The 12,520-nt window shown below is 37.8% G+C and overlaps 1 protein-coding gene across 1 annotated transcript in view; it reads left to right on the plus strand.

Annotated features, from left to right (window-relative positions):
* Positions 1-946: 946 nt before the first annotated feature.
* Positions 947-12,520, plus strand: part of RNF180 (ring finger protein 180) — a gene marked incomplete at its 5' end in the record, with an annotated part of 93,220 nt that continues 81,646 nt past the window's right edge. Inside the window, 4 exon segments of the mRNA XM_054397550.1 lie at positions 947-990; positions 1,879-1,894; positions 5,115-5,169; positions 5,172-6,037. Of these exon segments, the coding sequence (XP_054253525.1) occupies positions 947-990; positions 1,879-1,894; positions 5,115-5,169; positions 5,172-6,037 (981 nt within the window).

The raw sequence follows: 12,520 nt of genomic DNA on the forward strand, positions 1-12,520 counted from the left end.
TATCCAAGTATAGGTACTATCCACAGAAAGAAGCAAGATGATAGCACAGACATGGCAGATGGATCTGTCTGCTATTATTACTTGGAGAACTTTTAAAGGCTTCTGCCTTCTGAGTATAGTCCTACTTCCAATTTTTAGCATAATAAGACTTTTATTCTCACGAATTTTGTTAACATAGGAGTCAGTGATTTTCCATATTAGTAAATTTTAACAATTGATTTAAAGACTTCAACACTCATCAGAATTTCCTTATATATTTAGAGATGTTTAAAAAACTACTGACATTCTAAAACATATTAAAATGTTGAATTACATTTATGGAACTTCTATGCTAAAAGATAATTTTGCTTATACTATCTGCTTGTGAAGTGCTAGCTTTTTAGATTTTGTTTTCTCATCAGTTGGTCACATCACTGCACTAAAAACTCAGAAGTTGCTATGAGTCCCTGGTTGCTAATGATTCTAACAAGCACTAGACAATTAATTTAAAACTATTTGTAGTGTAGTTGTGCAGTACTGACCACAGTTTTCATGTAAACTAGAAAGTAAATTCTCCTCTATTTGCTGGAAAATTATGCTACATGATAGAGCTTCTGAAATCAATTTCCAAATGTACTTGGAAAGTCACAAGCTGCATAATTTCTCTTCTTTTAAACAAAACAAAACCACCTCCAAATGCCTCTGTCTCCACAGTGGAGTCTGTCCAATGTCCTTATATTCAGAAATAGAGAATTATTTACAATATCTTCCTGAGTTTATCTTAAATAATGGACCGGCATATTTGAGGTTTATCTTTTATTAATAAAATATTTTCTGAGTTTGGGAAGATGACTTCTGACTATAGTAAAAACAAACAAAACACCTTACATGATTTTAAATATCAACACAATAGTAATTCTTTTAACAGACATTACAACATTTGGTTGAACCTCAGGGATCTTGAAACATACAGCATGTGAACTTAAAAGCCATTCCAGAGTGGGTGAAAAAGTGGCATTGAAAAGGTAGACCTTTTCTTGCTTACACCTCTATGATTCAACATGTTAAATGAGTAAGGGGAACAAATTTCAGAGGCACTTTTCTGCTGACTTTCTACCTGAAGAAATTTCCCTCAGTAACCTCTGTCATTACTTTTTACAGTCTTTTTGCCCTCTTAAATACTTTTTTAATGCATGCATAAAGCCTACAAGAAATAACTTCTCTTTCTGTCCATTTATAAAGGAATGTATTTATGTTCATCCAAATAACTGACATGGGCACCTCCATATTCTGTCAATCCTTTAAATTATTATTTAGGCTTTGGATTTTTAATACAAAGGCTTTTGTATTTAATGTGCTCTTATGTCATATGAAGAGGTAGTTACCTTGGTGCAAATTGAAGGTCTGATGACAAGTCAGTGTCACTGCTTTTGAGTTTCATTTGCCCATTCTGAAATTGCAAGCCAGGTCATAACTTCCCTGTTGTACTGTTTGCTTCAGTGGAGTACTTCCTTTAAGTTATTTTAGGTCTAGGTGTTAATGTTGTCACATAGATATAATAAAGAGAAACAGAGCTTTTCTTTTACTTTATAGTTTTTTTTTCTGATGAGTCTTTAATTTTGAGAGGCAAATGGTATCTGCATTTCTTTCAGCCTGGGCTTCAGTGTCCAAGTTTTGCTGTTACAAGTAACTTCTGATCTAAGCAAATTCACCCTGAAAATTATAAACAAATAAACGTTTATGACTGTAAAACTGAACACTTTAAGAATATTTGTTTCATCTTCTTTCATTGTTTTTGCTCTGCTTTATTTTTTTAAATGTTAATTAAACTCTTTCTGAAATTAGTGCATGATAGAATAGTGTATTTCTTTCAGAAGCATTAATATTGGGTGGGGGAAGCTGCCTAATCTTAAATGTCTGATCATAACAATGCATATTTTAGAGTACTTTGTGTATTCTATTATTGCAGTAAAATTTGATGCCATGTTGCTAGTAATTTTATTCTTTTCACCTTTATCTATAGATGGCCAGCCCTCTGCGTTCGAAAGCCTCAATGGTCAGGTTGGAGACCTGGGAAGTATAAACCTCATAGGCTGTTCATAAAAGGCTTAACATATTTGCTGAACATTGCAGAGGAGCAATGCTTCTCTTATGGCAGAGACAAAAGATGCAATCTCTATGAACATCTTCAAAAAAATAGTGTTTGTTTTGATATCCCAGGAGCTCTCGCATCATGCACTTCTGACTTGTCTGGAAAGATCCTGTGTGTTTGTGGATAAATGTGTGGGATTTTTAAACAATTCTGACTTATCCTCACATCCTCCTTGACTGAATAATTTTGTGATCATGTGTTATTTTCTCCCGTATGACTCCTAATTCAAAGGCTAAATCATTTTACATAAGCACAAAGTCTATTTGCAGGCTGTAAAACCCCACTGCTTCCCAGCCAGTTCTTTTTTGCCATCTGTCCATGTACTTAACCAATCTCATTGGATTTCATGCATACATTAGTGTATAGATAATCTTCAGTAATTACAGATATCTAGCTAGTGCTGCTAGTGAACTTTATTGACCTGTGTTTTCTTTTCCCCATCATTCATCACTTGTTTTAACTTCTTGATTTTTCCTCTTAAGGCAATCCATCATTAAATCTATGTGCCCTAAGCTTCTTTATGGATTTTGCTGATTTTCCCCATGCCACCTCCTCCGCTAGTAGGCTGTTACTTCTTTTACCAAGTCAGTGCTTCCACAGTCTGTTGCCAAACTTATGCTAAATCAGTCCTGGGCTCCCTTGTACTGTACCTTATTTCCCAGTCTCTGTGCACAATAGGGCATAGTGATGTCTTTTTTCTTCACTGCTGTATCTTGCATTCCCATTTTTGCCAGGCCACTAGCCTTCTTCTGTAACCTTCCTGCATCAGTCCTCCCCTCTATTTAGAGATACAAGTTATTATTCTATGGTGTCTGAGTGCCAGAAAGACACACTAGAAAGTGCTTTTCTATGAATTTTAGTGCTTAGTCTGTGGAAGATGTAGAGGGAAGAAGATGGAGTGTAGGAAACTCTGAACCAGTACAATTCTTCTTTGAGAGTGGCATATGCATGTTTGTCAGCCATATAAACTGAGACTGAATGTTCAAGGAATTTTCAGAGATTGGAAACCTTTAAGCATATGTACAGGGTGCTCCACTTTGGCCACAACAACCCCATGCAGAGCTACAGGCTGGGGTCAGAGTGGCTGGAGAGCAGCCAGGTGGAAAGGGACCTGGGGGTACTGGTTGACAGTAGGCTGAACATGAGCTGGAAGTGTGCCCAGGTGACCAAGAGAGCCAATGGCATCCTGGCCTGCATCAGGCATAGTGTGGCCAGCAGGAGCAGGGAGGTCATTGTACCCCTGTACACAGCACTGGTTAGGCCACACCTTGAGTACTGTGTCCAGTTCTGGGCCCCTCAGTTTAGGAAAGATGTTGAATTGCTGGAGCATGTCCAGAGAAGGGCAACGAGGCTGGGGAGAGGCCTTGAGCACAAGCCCTATGAGGAGAGGCTGAGGGAGCTGGGACTGTTTAGCCTGGAGAAGAGGAGGCTCAGGGGTGACCTCATTGCTGTCTACAGCTACCTGAAGGGAGGTTGTAGCCAGGAGGGGGTTGGTCTCTTCTCCCAGGCAACCAGCACCAGAACAAGAGGACACAGTCTCAAGCTGCGCCAGGGGAGGTTTAGGCTGGAGGTGAGGAGAAAGTTCTTCACAGAGAGAGTGGTTGGCCATGGGAATGTGCTGCCCAGGGAGGTGGTGGAGTCACCATCCCTGGAGGTGTTCAAGAGGGGATTGGAGGTGGCACTTGGTGCCATGGTTTAGATAGTCATGAGGTTTAGGGTGACAGGTTGGACTCGGTGATCTTTGAGGTCTCTTCCAGCCTTCTTGATTCTTTGATTCTATTCTATGATTCTAACTAAGACTTCTTTTTTCCTCTAAGTGAAAAGCATTTCCAGATTTACATAGAATCTCATAGGTGCAATGAAAGGCACCTCTTTGATACTTTGTGAAATGTTGAGGTTTTAAGTCACAGAGCAGGAGGAGTAATTTGCTCTAATGTGTTGTAATACACAAAAAGTTTCCAGAACTTTTTGTAGCGTTACATATAAAAAATATTTTTTTTTTTCTGGACAAGTTTTTTTTCTGAAACTACAAAATTATTTTTACTGAAACTTTCTACAGCATTGCATGAGACAAGCACAACTGATGGAACCATCTTCCCAAACTACCTAGAAGAACGTTTGTAGCTGAAAGTAGTGCTTGTAGCTAGGAATCTTGGAGAGCTTCTGTATTCATGGCTTTAGGCACACTAGTGAGTGATGTGTGACTGGAGTTCATAATGTTTCTCATCTGGGCTTTGATTCTGCAAACACTAGCATTACTCTAATCCTCAAAAATGTTTCTGCTGATAGGTGAATATATTTACTGAAAATACTAGTAATTGTGGAAATATGTTGGAGTCTACAGATTTTTCGATACCTATTTTCTTTTGAAAAAGCACTTTAAGGGTTGAAATTGGATTCATAGAATTACAAACAGTGAAAATAGCTGCCTTCTTCGTGCATTAAGGCTTTTTCACTGTCTCTCTACACAGACAATGTTGTAATACTACGTACACCACAAGCACCATTTCAAGTTTTCATGTAGTTTTCATGCAAAGTAAAAGCTATTTTCTCTTTGTAAGAAATCTCCTTCCAATCTAGTTAGTATGCAAGAAATGTATCCTTAGAAGACTCAGCTAAGAAACTGTGCTTGCCAATTCCAGGTTAACATGGTAAATTGTTTTCATTGCTTTAAAAGATACAATGTTTTCGTTGGTATTACAGCATTATTCTGTGGACAAATTTGAAACATATTTCAAAGCAGCCCCTACCTTTTGAAATGCGTGTTCTAGACTTCTCAGTTATGACTGCAGCAAGCAGAATTTTAACCAGGATACTATTTAGGGGGGATTTTCTTTCTGCTGTAAAGTCTCTTTAATTGTGTTTGAAAAAGTAAATCGTCTTACTAAAGATGAAAAGTAATTCTGGTAATGATTTCTTCATCCTTTTTTTGTTGTTGTTTTTAAATGTTGTTTTTTGTTTTGTTTTCTTTTCTTTTCAATAGGCACAGTGGACAATTGGAAAACTGCACTGTCCATTTTGTGAGGCCTGCTAAGGGGCCACAGAAAATGTTCCTGTGGAGAACTAGTAAGTATACATTTCTGCAGAAGTCAGACTGATGGTCAGCTAGCTTTCTTCATTAAACTGGCAAAATCATCAGGAAAACACTCCTCTCTCCTCAAAATTCAGTCTTTTTTTTGCAAGGATACCTGCCAAGAAGTCATACCTGCGAATTTGAAAATCAAAAATCAAGGGCTTTTGTACATGGCCAGAAATAATAATGGTACTAGAAGATTAACAGAAGCACTTTGTCTAGAAGTAAGAACTCCCAGATTTGAGATGAAAAGCAAAAAACTTCCCTCAAAGGTATTGAATCTGAAAAGAAGTCTCTCTGCTTCTTATCCTATGAATGATGCATGTGCAGTGAAACCTTTTCACAGAAGAGCACATAGTTTGGATTTGAATATCAGAGAGAGACTAGTTTTCTCACCTGTGTTATATGAAACTTGCAGTATGGGAACAATATACCATGGCAAAAATGAAAATTCACCTGTTCACGCACAACATAGCTTGCAGTTAGTGTTCAGTAGGACAAATAGTAGTTCTCTTCAGGACCTATATGCTGACAAACTACAAAAAAGGTGTCAAGTTACTTCATTTACCACATTGCTACATAGAGAAACAGAAAGTGAGTGTGATTTTAAAGATACTGGACAGTCTTCTGAAAGTGCCATTGCTGATGGCTCACCTTTTGTGATGAACCTTTCTTCACCTAAAAGTGCTGTACAAGAGGAGTATATCCCACCTGTTGGTCTTGTTCAGCCTGTGAGTATTTCCTTCAACCAGAAGCTGAACAAGAGAGAAAGAAACCAGTTGAAAAGCTTGAGGAGAAAACAAAGAAGGGGAGAACGGTTGCTACAGAAGCAAGTAGGTGCCTAAAATAAACTATGAGTTTCCTAATGTTTGGCTTGCTTTTATAAATCATGCTGACCAGCTTTCTAATGCTGCATTTTAATACTAGTTGAATGTGGCACTGTCTAGAGTCAGACATCCTGCAAACAAGGGTTTGTGACCTTTTCTTACATGTAAGTTTTCTAATTAATTTTTCTGTGTAAAATCAAACCTTGGTGAATATATACAGCTAGTTTCTTGTTACTGTTTTGTGATATACTAATCAATTTGAAGATGGAAAAAATACCATAAAATTTAACCAGTGTGATTAAGGGAAAGCTAAACATTTACATCTTCTGAGTGAGAAATTCTAACATTTTATGATTTCTTAACTTTTAAGTAATGGTATTTTGAGTTAAATTTTGCAATTAAAAATGTGTGGTTTACAATATACTGCTTTTATTATGTGTCATAAAAAATGAGTAAAGAACTAATTGTTGCTGTCTAAAGTATTAGTCTTTGGTAGGTAAATATTTTGTCTGTAAATCTGGCATAAACTTTACATATTCTTACCAATTATACAACCATGGTTTTCTTCTTCAAACTGTGTAAAGCAGAACAGAATTAAAGACCACAGATGGTCACGCAGTTTTGGTGAGGTGCAGGGAAGAAGACCAAGAATATATGTTAAAATCAATGAGACAGTGTTTGCTCTGTAATTCAGTATGAAGTCTAATGATATGTATCCTTTTAAAATTAAAAAAATTAATCCTCATTAATTCCTGCTACAAAATATATTATGGCCAGCAAGGGCAAACATACTAACTCTCAACAGAGAAGTAGTATCTAGTCAATAAATTATTCCTGCCTTAGATAGGTGTGTTATTGTAATACTCTTAGAATATACCACAGATGAAGTGTAGCAGAATGTAAAGCTCATATAATCCTTATTTTACTGATACATCTTTTGATGTAATTGTTTCAAATTTTACAGTAGTCAAGTCTTAATATTTGCTAACCTTATTTGAATGCACTATGCTTAATTTTAACACAAAATTATTTCCATTATTTTGCATTTAATGCAATAGAATATATAGGACCAATAGCTAATGTATGAATCTTTCATTAGTCCTTTGTACATAATGATTTTCACCATTAATACTATACTGTCCTTACACAGTTCCTCTCCACTCAAGCACCAAATGACTGAGCTCTTTCCTAAGTACAGTAAACAGAACATTACAGTATAGTACAGAATTGAAGCAGAGCAATGAATTCAGCATTGAGAGAGAGATATATAAAGGCCGTCTCTCTCCATTAAATGTTAAGAACCAGCTTGAAAACGTTGTGGGTCTGGGACCTGTTATGAAAATGTCAGTATGCCATACATATGTTCTTTTATCTTTGGGAAGATTTTTTTGTTTTGTTTAAAGAAAAAATTACATTTGCATTACGCTATATTAAAAACTTTCCCTTATTTTGTAAAATGTTTCTCTGAAGCTGAGAGTAAAGAACCTCTTCAAAACCTTGATGACAGCAAATTGAATATTTGTTTTCTAGTTAGATTCTTAAGAGTTCCTAAAATGGTCTTAAAAATTCCAAACCTCATTGTTTCTGTTAAATGAGATGATGATGTAAAAGCACGGTATATATGAATATGTGTGCAGTTGTGTCATCTGCAGTCTCTCCAGCTATTTTAATCTTTGTTAGGTGCTACTTTCAAGAATTAAATTTTACACACAATTTCCAAATTTGTGATAGCTAAGGAAAACTTCCCCTACTTTCAGATCTTTATCTTGTTTTAAACCATGCTTAACCAGTTCCTACATTAATTTCAGTTTCAAATAGCAAATTATACACAGTTGTTAAATCCAGGACATCCAATCAATAAGCAATACGGTTTATGAAGTATGACATATTACAAAATAAGTATGTAAAATAAATAGTCTGGCTTAAAATAGTTTTGAGGGGAAGATATTTTAATCGTATACTGGTTTCTTTAACCATGGTGAAAGTCTGTGATTGTGACATAGAATGTTTAAACAGGCCTACTTCTCAGACTGTGTCAAGCAGCGCATAAGGCTGGTGTGGCTGTGTTTCCCATCACGCTGGTATATTCCCAGGAAAATGTGGATCTTGAAAATCACATTGTCTGTACAGTCTGACATATTGCAAAAAGGGCTGCTGTTCTGACACACCCTCCTTTTTGTGGCTGCTCTACTGTTGTGTGCCAGTCCAGGCATCCAACCTTTTATTACAAGCTCCACTTGCTGTCCTTTATCTTCAGGGTTATCACACCCCGCCTTGTGGAAATGTCCATTTTGTTACAGTGGAACTGATCACTGAGGAAGCTAATCTGTGGTACTTTGTAACCATGTGTTCCAATGTACTTATCATGTATGCTTAAGCAATCAGATCATAAAGAGAAAAATGCATAGACCTCTGCACAGCTGAAGTGAAAGAGTTTTAGTAAATGACAATGGGAAGTATTTAAGTGCTTTTTTAAGTGCAACAGAACCCTGATGCAGTGTATTCATCTCTAAGTTCACACTCTTAGTTCTCTTTGCTAAAGATGTTGTGCATCTCATTTTTATCTTTAATTAAAGCTTTTCTGAAGAACAGGCTGAGAGTCTTCACACTTTGGAATTTCTTTGCAAATCCATAGGCTGCTTCTCTTTAAGTTTTTTTTGTAACATGGGAACTTTGTCACACAATTTTTCTGTCCTGCAGCAAGCCCACATGTGCCCATCAAGGTTGTGTTATGGCAGAATGCACTGTACTGTTAAACTGAAATATATAAACCTTGGATTGTAAATAGGAGCTGTTCTGTGAACTGTTGACCTGCACTTGCCCCCAGAGGCCTTCAGTGTTGCACACTCCAGCGTAGGTGCAGGACTGAGCTAGCCTGCTTAATAGCAGAGGGACCCAAGCTTCCTCTGCTCCACAAGGCAAAACTCTTCATGCCTATGAGGAGAATACTTGCATTTTGTGTGTGTGCACAAAATACATACACATTAATGTTAATGTGGGATTTTTACATTTCTGCTATATTATTAGGGTATGATAATAACCTGTCTAGGAATTGACAATGTTAATAATGGCTCCTAAAATTGTTGCTGTAGCTAAGATGAAATTTTTTCGGTTATAAATTCCCTTTGTGTATATCTTGTTATATGTTTGGATTGTTTGCTAATTACAACAATTACTGTAATAATTTTCTGAAAGATCTTGGGCAGATCTGTCTCTCCTACATTTTTAGTTAATTTCTTTTTACAATCACTTTACACGGAGAAAGGCTGTGTATCCAGTTTGGAAGCTCCAGTATCCTCTTGGAAATGATCCTGATCCATTGGAAAAAATGTTACTGGCCTTTTTGCTTCATTTTATAACTTGACATCACCAGTTCTTTTGTATCTTTTCTAAAACATGAAAGTTTTGTCTTACAAAGGTGACTAGTGGTCAGTTTCCATTAAGTGAATTTGCTTTCATGCTCCCAGTGTTAATTTAAACTGAGGGTAGAGAGGTCATCGAGATACTGCATTGTTTATCCACATTGTCAGGTGCAGTTTCCTTGCCCTGCAGCCTTCAGCTTCTAAGTCCATACTGGTGTTCTCTAGCAACTGAGTCTTGCAGCGAAGGCAATAGGCTTCCAAGTTGTAGCTTGTGACCTTAGTTCACTTAATCTATGCATGTCTCCATGTGTACTTTGGTTTATAATTATTTTTCTTGCACCATCATGTATGTATTTAAACTGTAGTCCTTCAGGTGTTTAATCATGCATTTGTGTACCTGTATTTCAGTCACTGTTTCTATGATGATACTTTAACAAGGCTCTTCTTCAGACTGCTTATGAGTTCGTCAACTGGCTGTTGGAAGACTAAAACATTATTCAGCATTGGTACCAAAATAAAGCGAGAAGAGAAGGAATTCAAATTAAATCACAGGTGGAGGAGGCAAGCAGTAACTACAAGGTCTCAAGTATGACCTTTGTTAGGGAAATATGAGTCCCTGGGTAAGTTGCTTAAAGGAGAAAGGAAACACAGGGAGAAAGGAACAGTCCTAATCACATACCCTGACATCTGTACCAAAAGATAGTGGATTTAATATGAAGTAATATTCAGTTGCATTGACTGACATCAGTGAATCCCTACAATTAAGATTGAGGGTTGCACTAATGGAAGAGCATTTTTACTCTGCGCAGTACCTACTGTATCCGTATCAGCTTTATCAGCTTTCTCCTTTCCTTCCTTGAGTGACTGTAACAGAAATAAAATAAAATCAAATATAAATATAAACCTTTCCAAATTAGGAAAGGTGAAAACTCTGATTTCAGTGTTCAAAACCACTTCTGCTCTGCATAATTCTTAAAATAACATAGAAGTTTTTAAGTTCTAGACTGAACTGGTTGAACTTATGTTTAAATCACAATAAACACAGTGATAAAAAAGACTGAATTGATTCTGTGTTAATATGCAGTTGCAAAGTTCACGCTTCCTATTGGGTAACACTTCTATACGTTTGTTCTTTCTTCACTAGCATACAGCTTCAGGCTACATCCAAATTACCTTCACAGTGTGATGGTTTTAAGATTGTCTTTAATTTTTCTTAACAAAGTTCAAGCAGAGAAAGTGAAAGAATGTAAATAAATCACTATTGGGTGTGAGAAAGCAAAATAATGATTATTCTGAACACTTCCATTGGAGAGATAGAAATGTTTAAGAATCACTACTCAAAACAAATGGGCCAGTCAGGCAGTCTTGCAGTCTGTCTTCTCTCAGTCTGCCTGCTTCTTCTCTCCCCTGGCTGAAGATAACATACTGACCTGGACAAGCTAAGTCTAACAACCTCTTTCTGCTTCTTGGCTTTCTTCCCTTTTGCCTGCTCTGGGAGTGAGGAGGGGGGAAAAAGAAGCATGGCCCACTCTCTTTGTGGGGGGGAGTGGGCACAGGGGGTTTGGATGTGTTTTTCTGTTGATTGTACATATTTGTAACTGTTGTGAATAGTGTATATTTGTACATGCTTATTGCATTTCATCATAGATTGTAGTTTTGCCTGTAAATCAGCTTTCATTTGCTTCCAGACTGAACTAGCCTGGTTATTGTCAGTGTGGGAGGGGGATTTCAGCTCTCACACGGTAACACACAGAATCACAGAAACACAGAATATGTTTGGAAGAGACCTCAAATATCATCCAGTCCAACCCTCAACCCATCACTGAAGGGTTGATGCTAAACCATGTCCCTAAGTGCCAGGTCCACATGGTGCGTGGACACCCCCAGAGATGGTGACTCCATCACAGCCCTGGGCAGACCATTTCAATGTTTGGTAATCCTTTTATTGAAGAAATTTCTTAATATCCAGATTAAACCTCCCCTGGTGCTGCTTGTAATCATTCCTTGATGACAAGCAACAGGACTAGAGAGAAGAGGCTGGCCACCTCTTCATTCCAACCTCCCTTCATGTAGTTGTAGAAAGGCATAAGGTCTCCCTTCAGCCTCCTTCTTCTCCAGACTGAACAATCCCAGTTACCCCAGGCACTTCTTGTATGACGTGTGCTCTAGGCCCTTCATGAACCTCACAGCCCTTCTCTGGACACACTCCAGCACCTCAATATCCTTCCTGTAGTGAGGGGCCCAGAACACAATGCTTGAGATGTGGCCTCACTGGTGCTGAGTACAGGGGAATGATCACTTCCATGATCCTGCTCATCACAGTGTTCCTAATAGAAGCCAGGATGGCATTGGCCTTCTTGGCCACCTAGGCACATTGATGGCTTATATTCATTCAACTATCAGCCAATTCCCCCAGGTCCCTTTTCAAGCTGCAGCTTTCCAACCACATACTCCCAAGTATTGTGCCTTTTATATATATAAGAGACAGTTTCTTTACCCTGAAAACCAGTTCTGTCCAGGCCCCAGGTCTGCATTTCAGTAGGTCTCTGTGAAGTTGTTCATAGCTGTTGTGGTGTCCAGTCCCAACCTATTGCCCCATGTCATGTGATCCCATGCCTGTGTTGCATCCTGGGTCTCCATTTCTCAAGGCCTCTGCTCCCTTTAGCAGACCTTTAATTCTTCATAGTATATCATTATCTTACAGTTGTAAATACATCATTCTACATGGAATAGCCACTGTCAGTGGTTGTACTGTACAAACGTAACAGAAGTAAAACTAATTAGTCACAGACATCTGGTCAAAAAAACCTGCTGTTACAGCTAAAACCAGATAAAACCAAGTGGCAGAAATGGCAAGGGAAGTTTAGCCAGAGCAAGCATGGCCAGCCTCAGCCTTGAGGCCTCACAAGTTCAGTACAAAGTTGTGGCTGTTCTTAGCAGTCCCAATACAGTATTACAGGACCACGTGGTTTCAATTAAGAAGCAGTTCCTTTTTTTAACTAGCTGATAAAAGGAGGGGAGACATTCTGGGCATGAGGAGCTCCCAAGCCAAAATTGCTTTTATCTTCACTTCCACTTTTTTTGTAACTGTTAATACTATATGGTGGCTTTTGTAATTAGGAGATTA

This window comes from Indicator indicator, chromosome Z (assembly GCF_027791375.1).
Source record: "Indicator indicator isolate 239-I01 chromosome Z, UM_Iind_1.1, whole genome shotgun sequence".
In the NCBI taxonomy this organism is placed as follows: Eukaryota; Metazoa; Chordata; class Aves; order Piciformes; family Indicatoridae; genus Indicator; species Indicator indicator.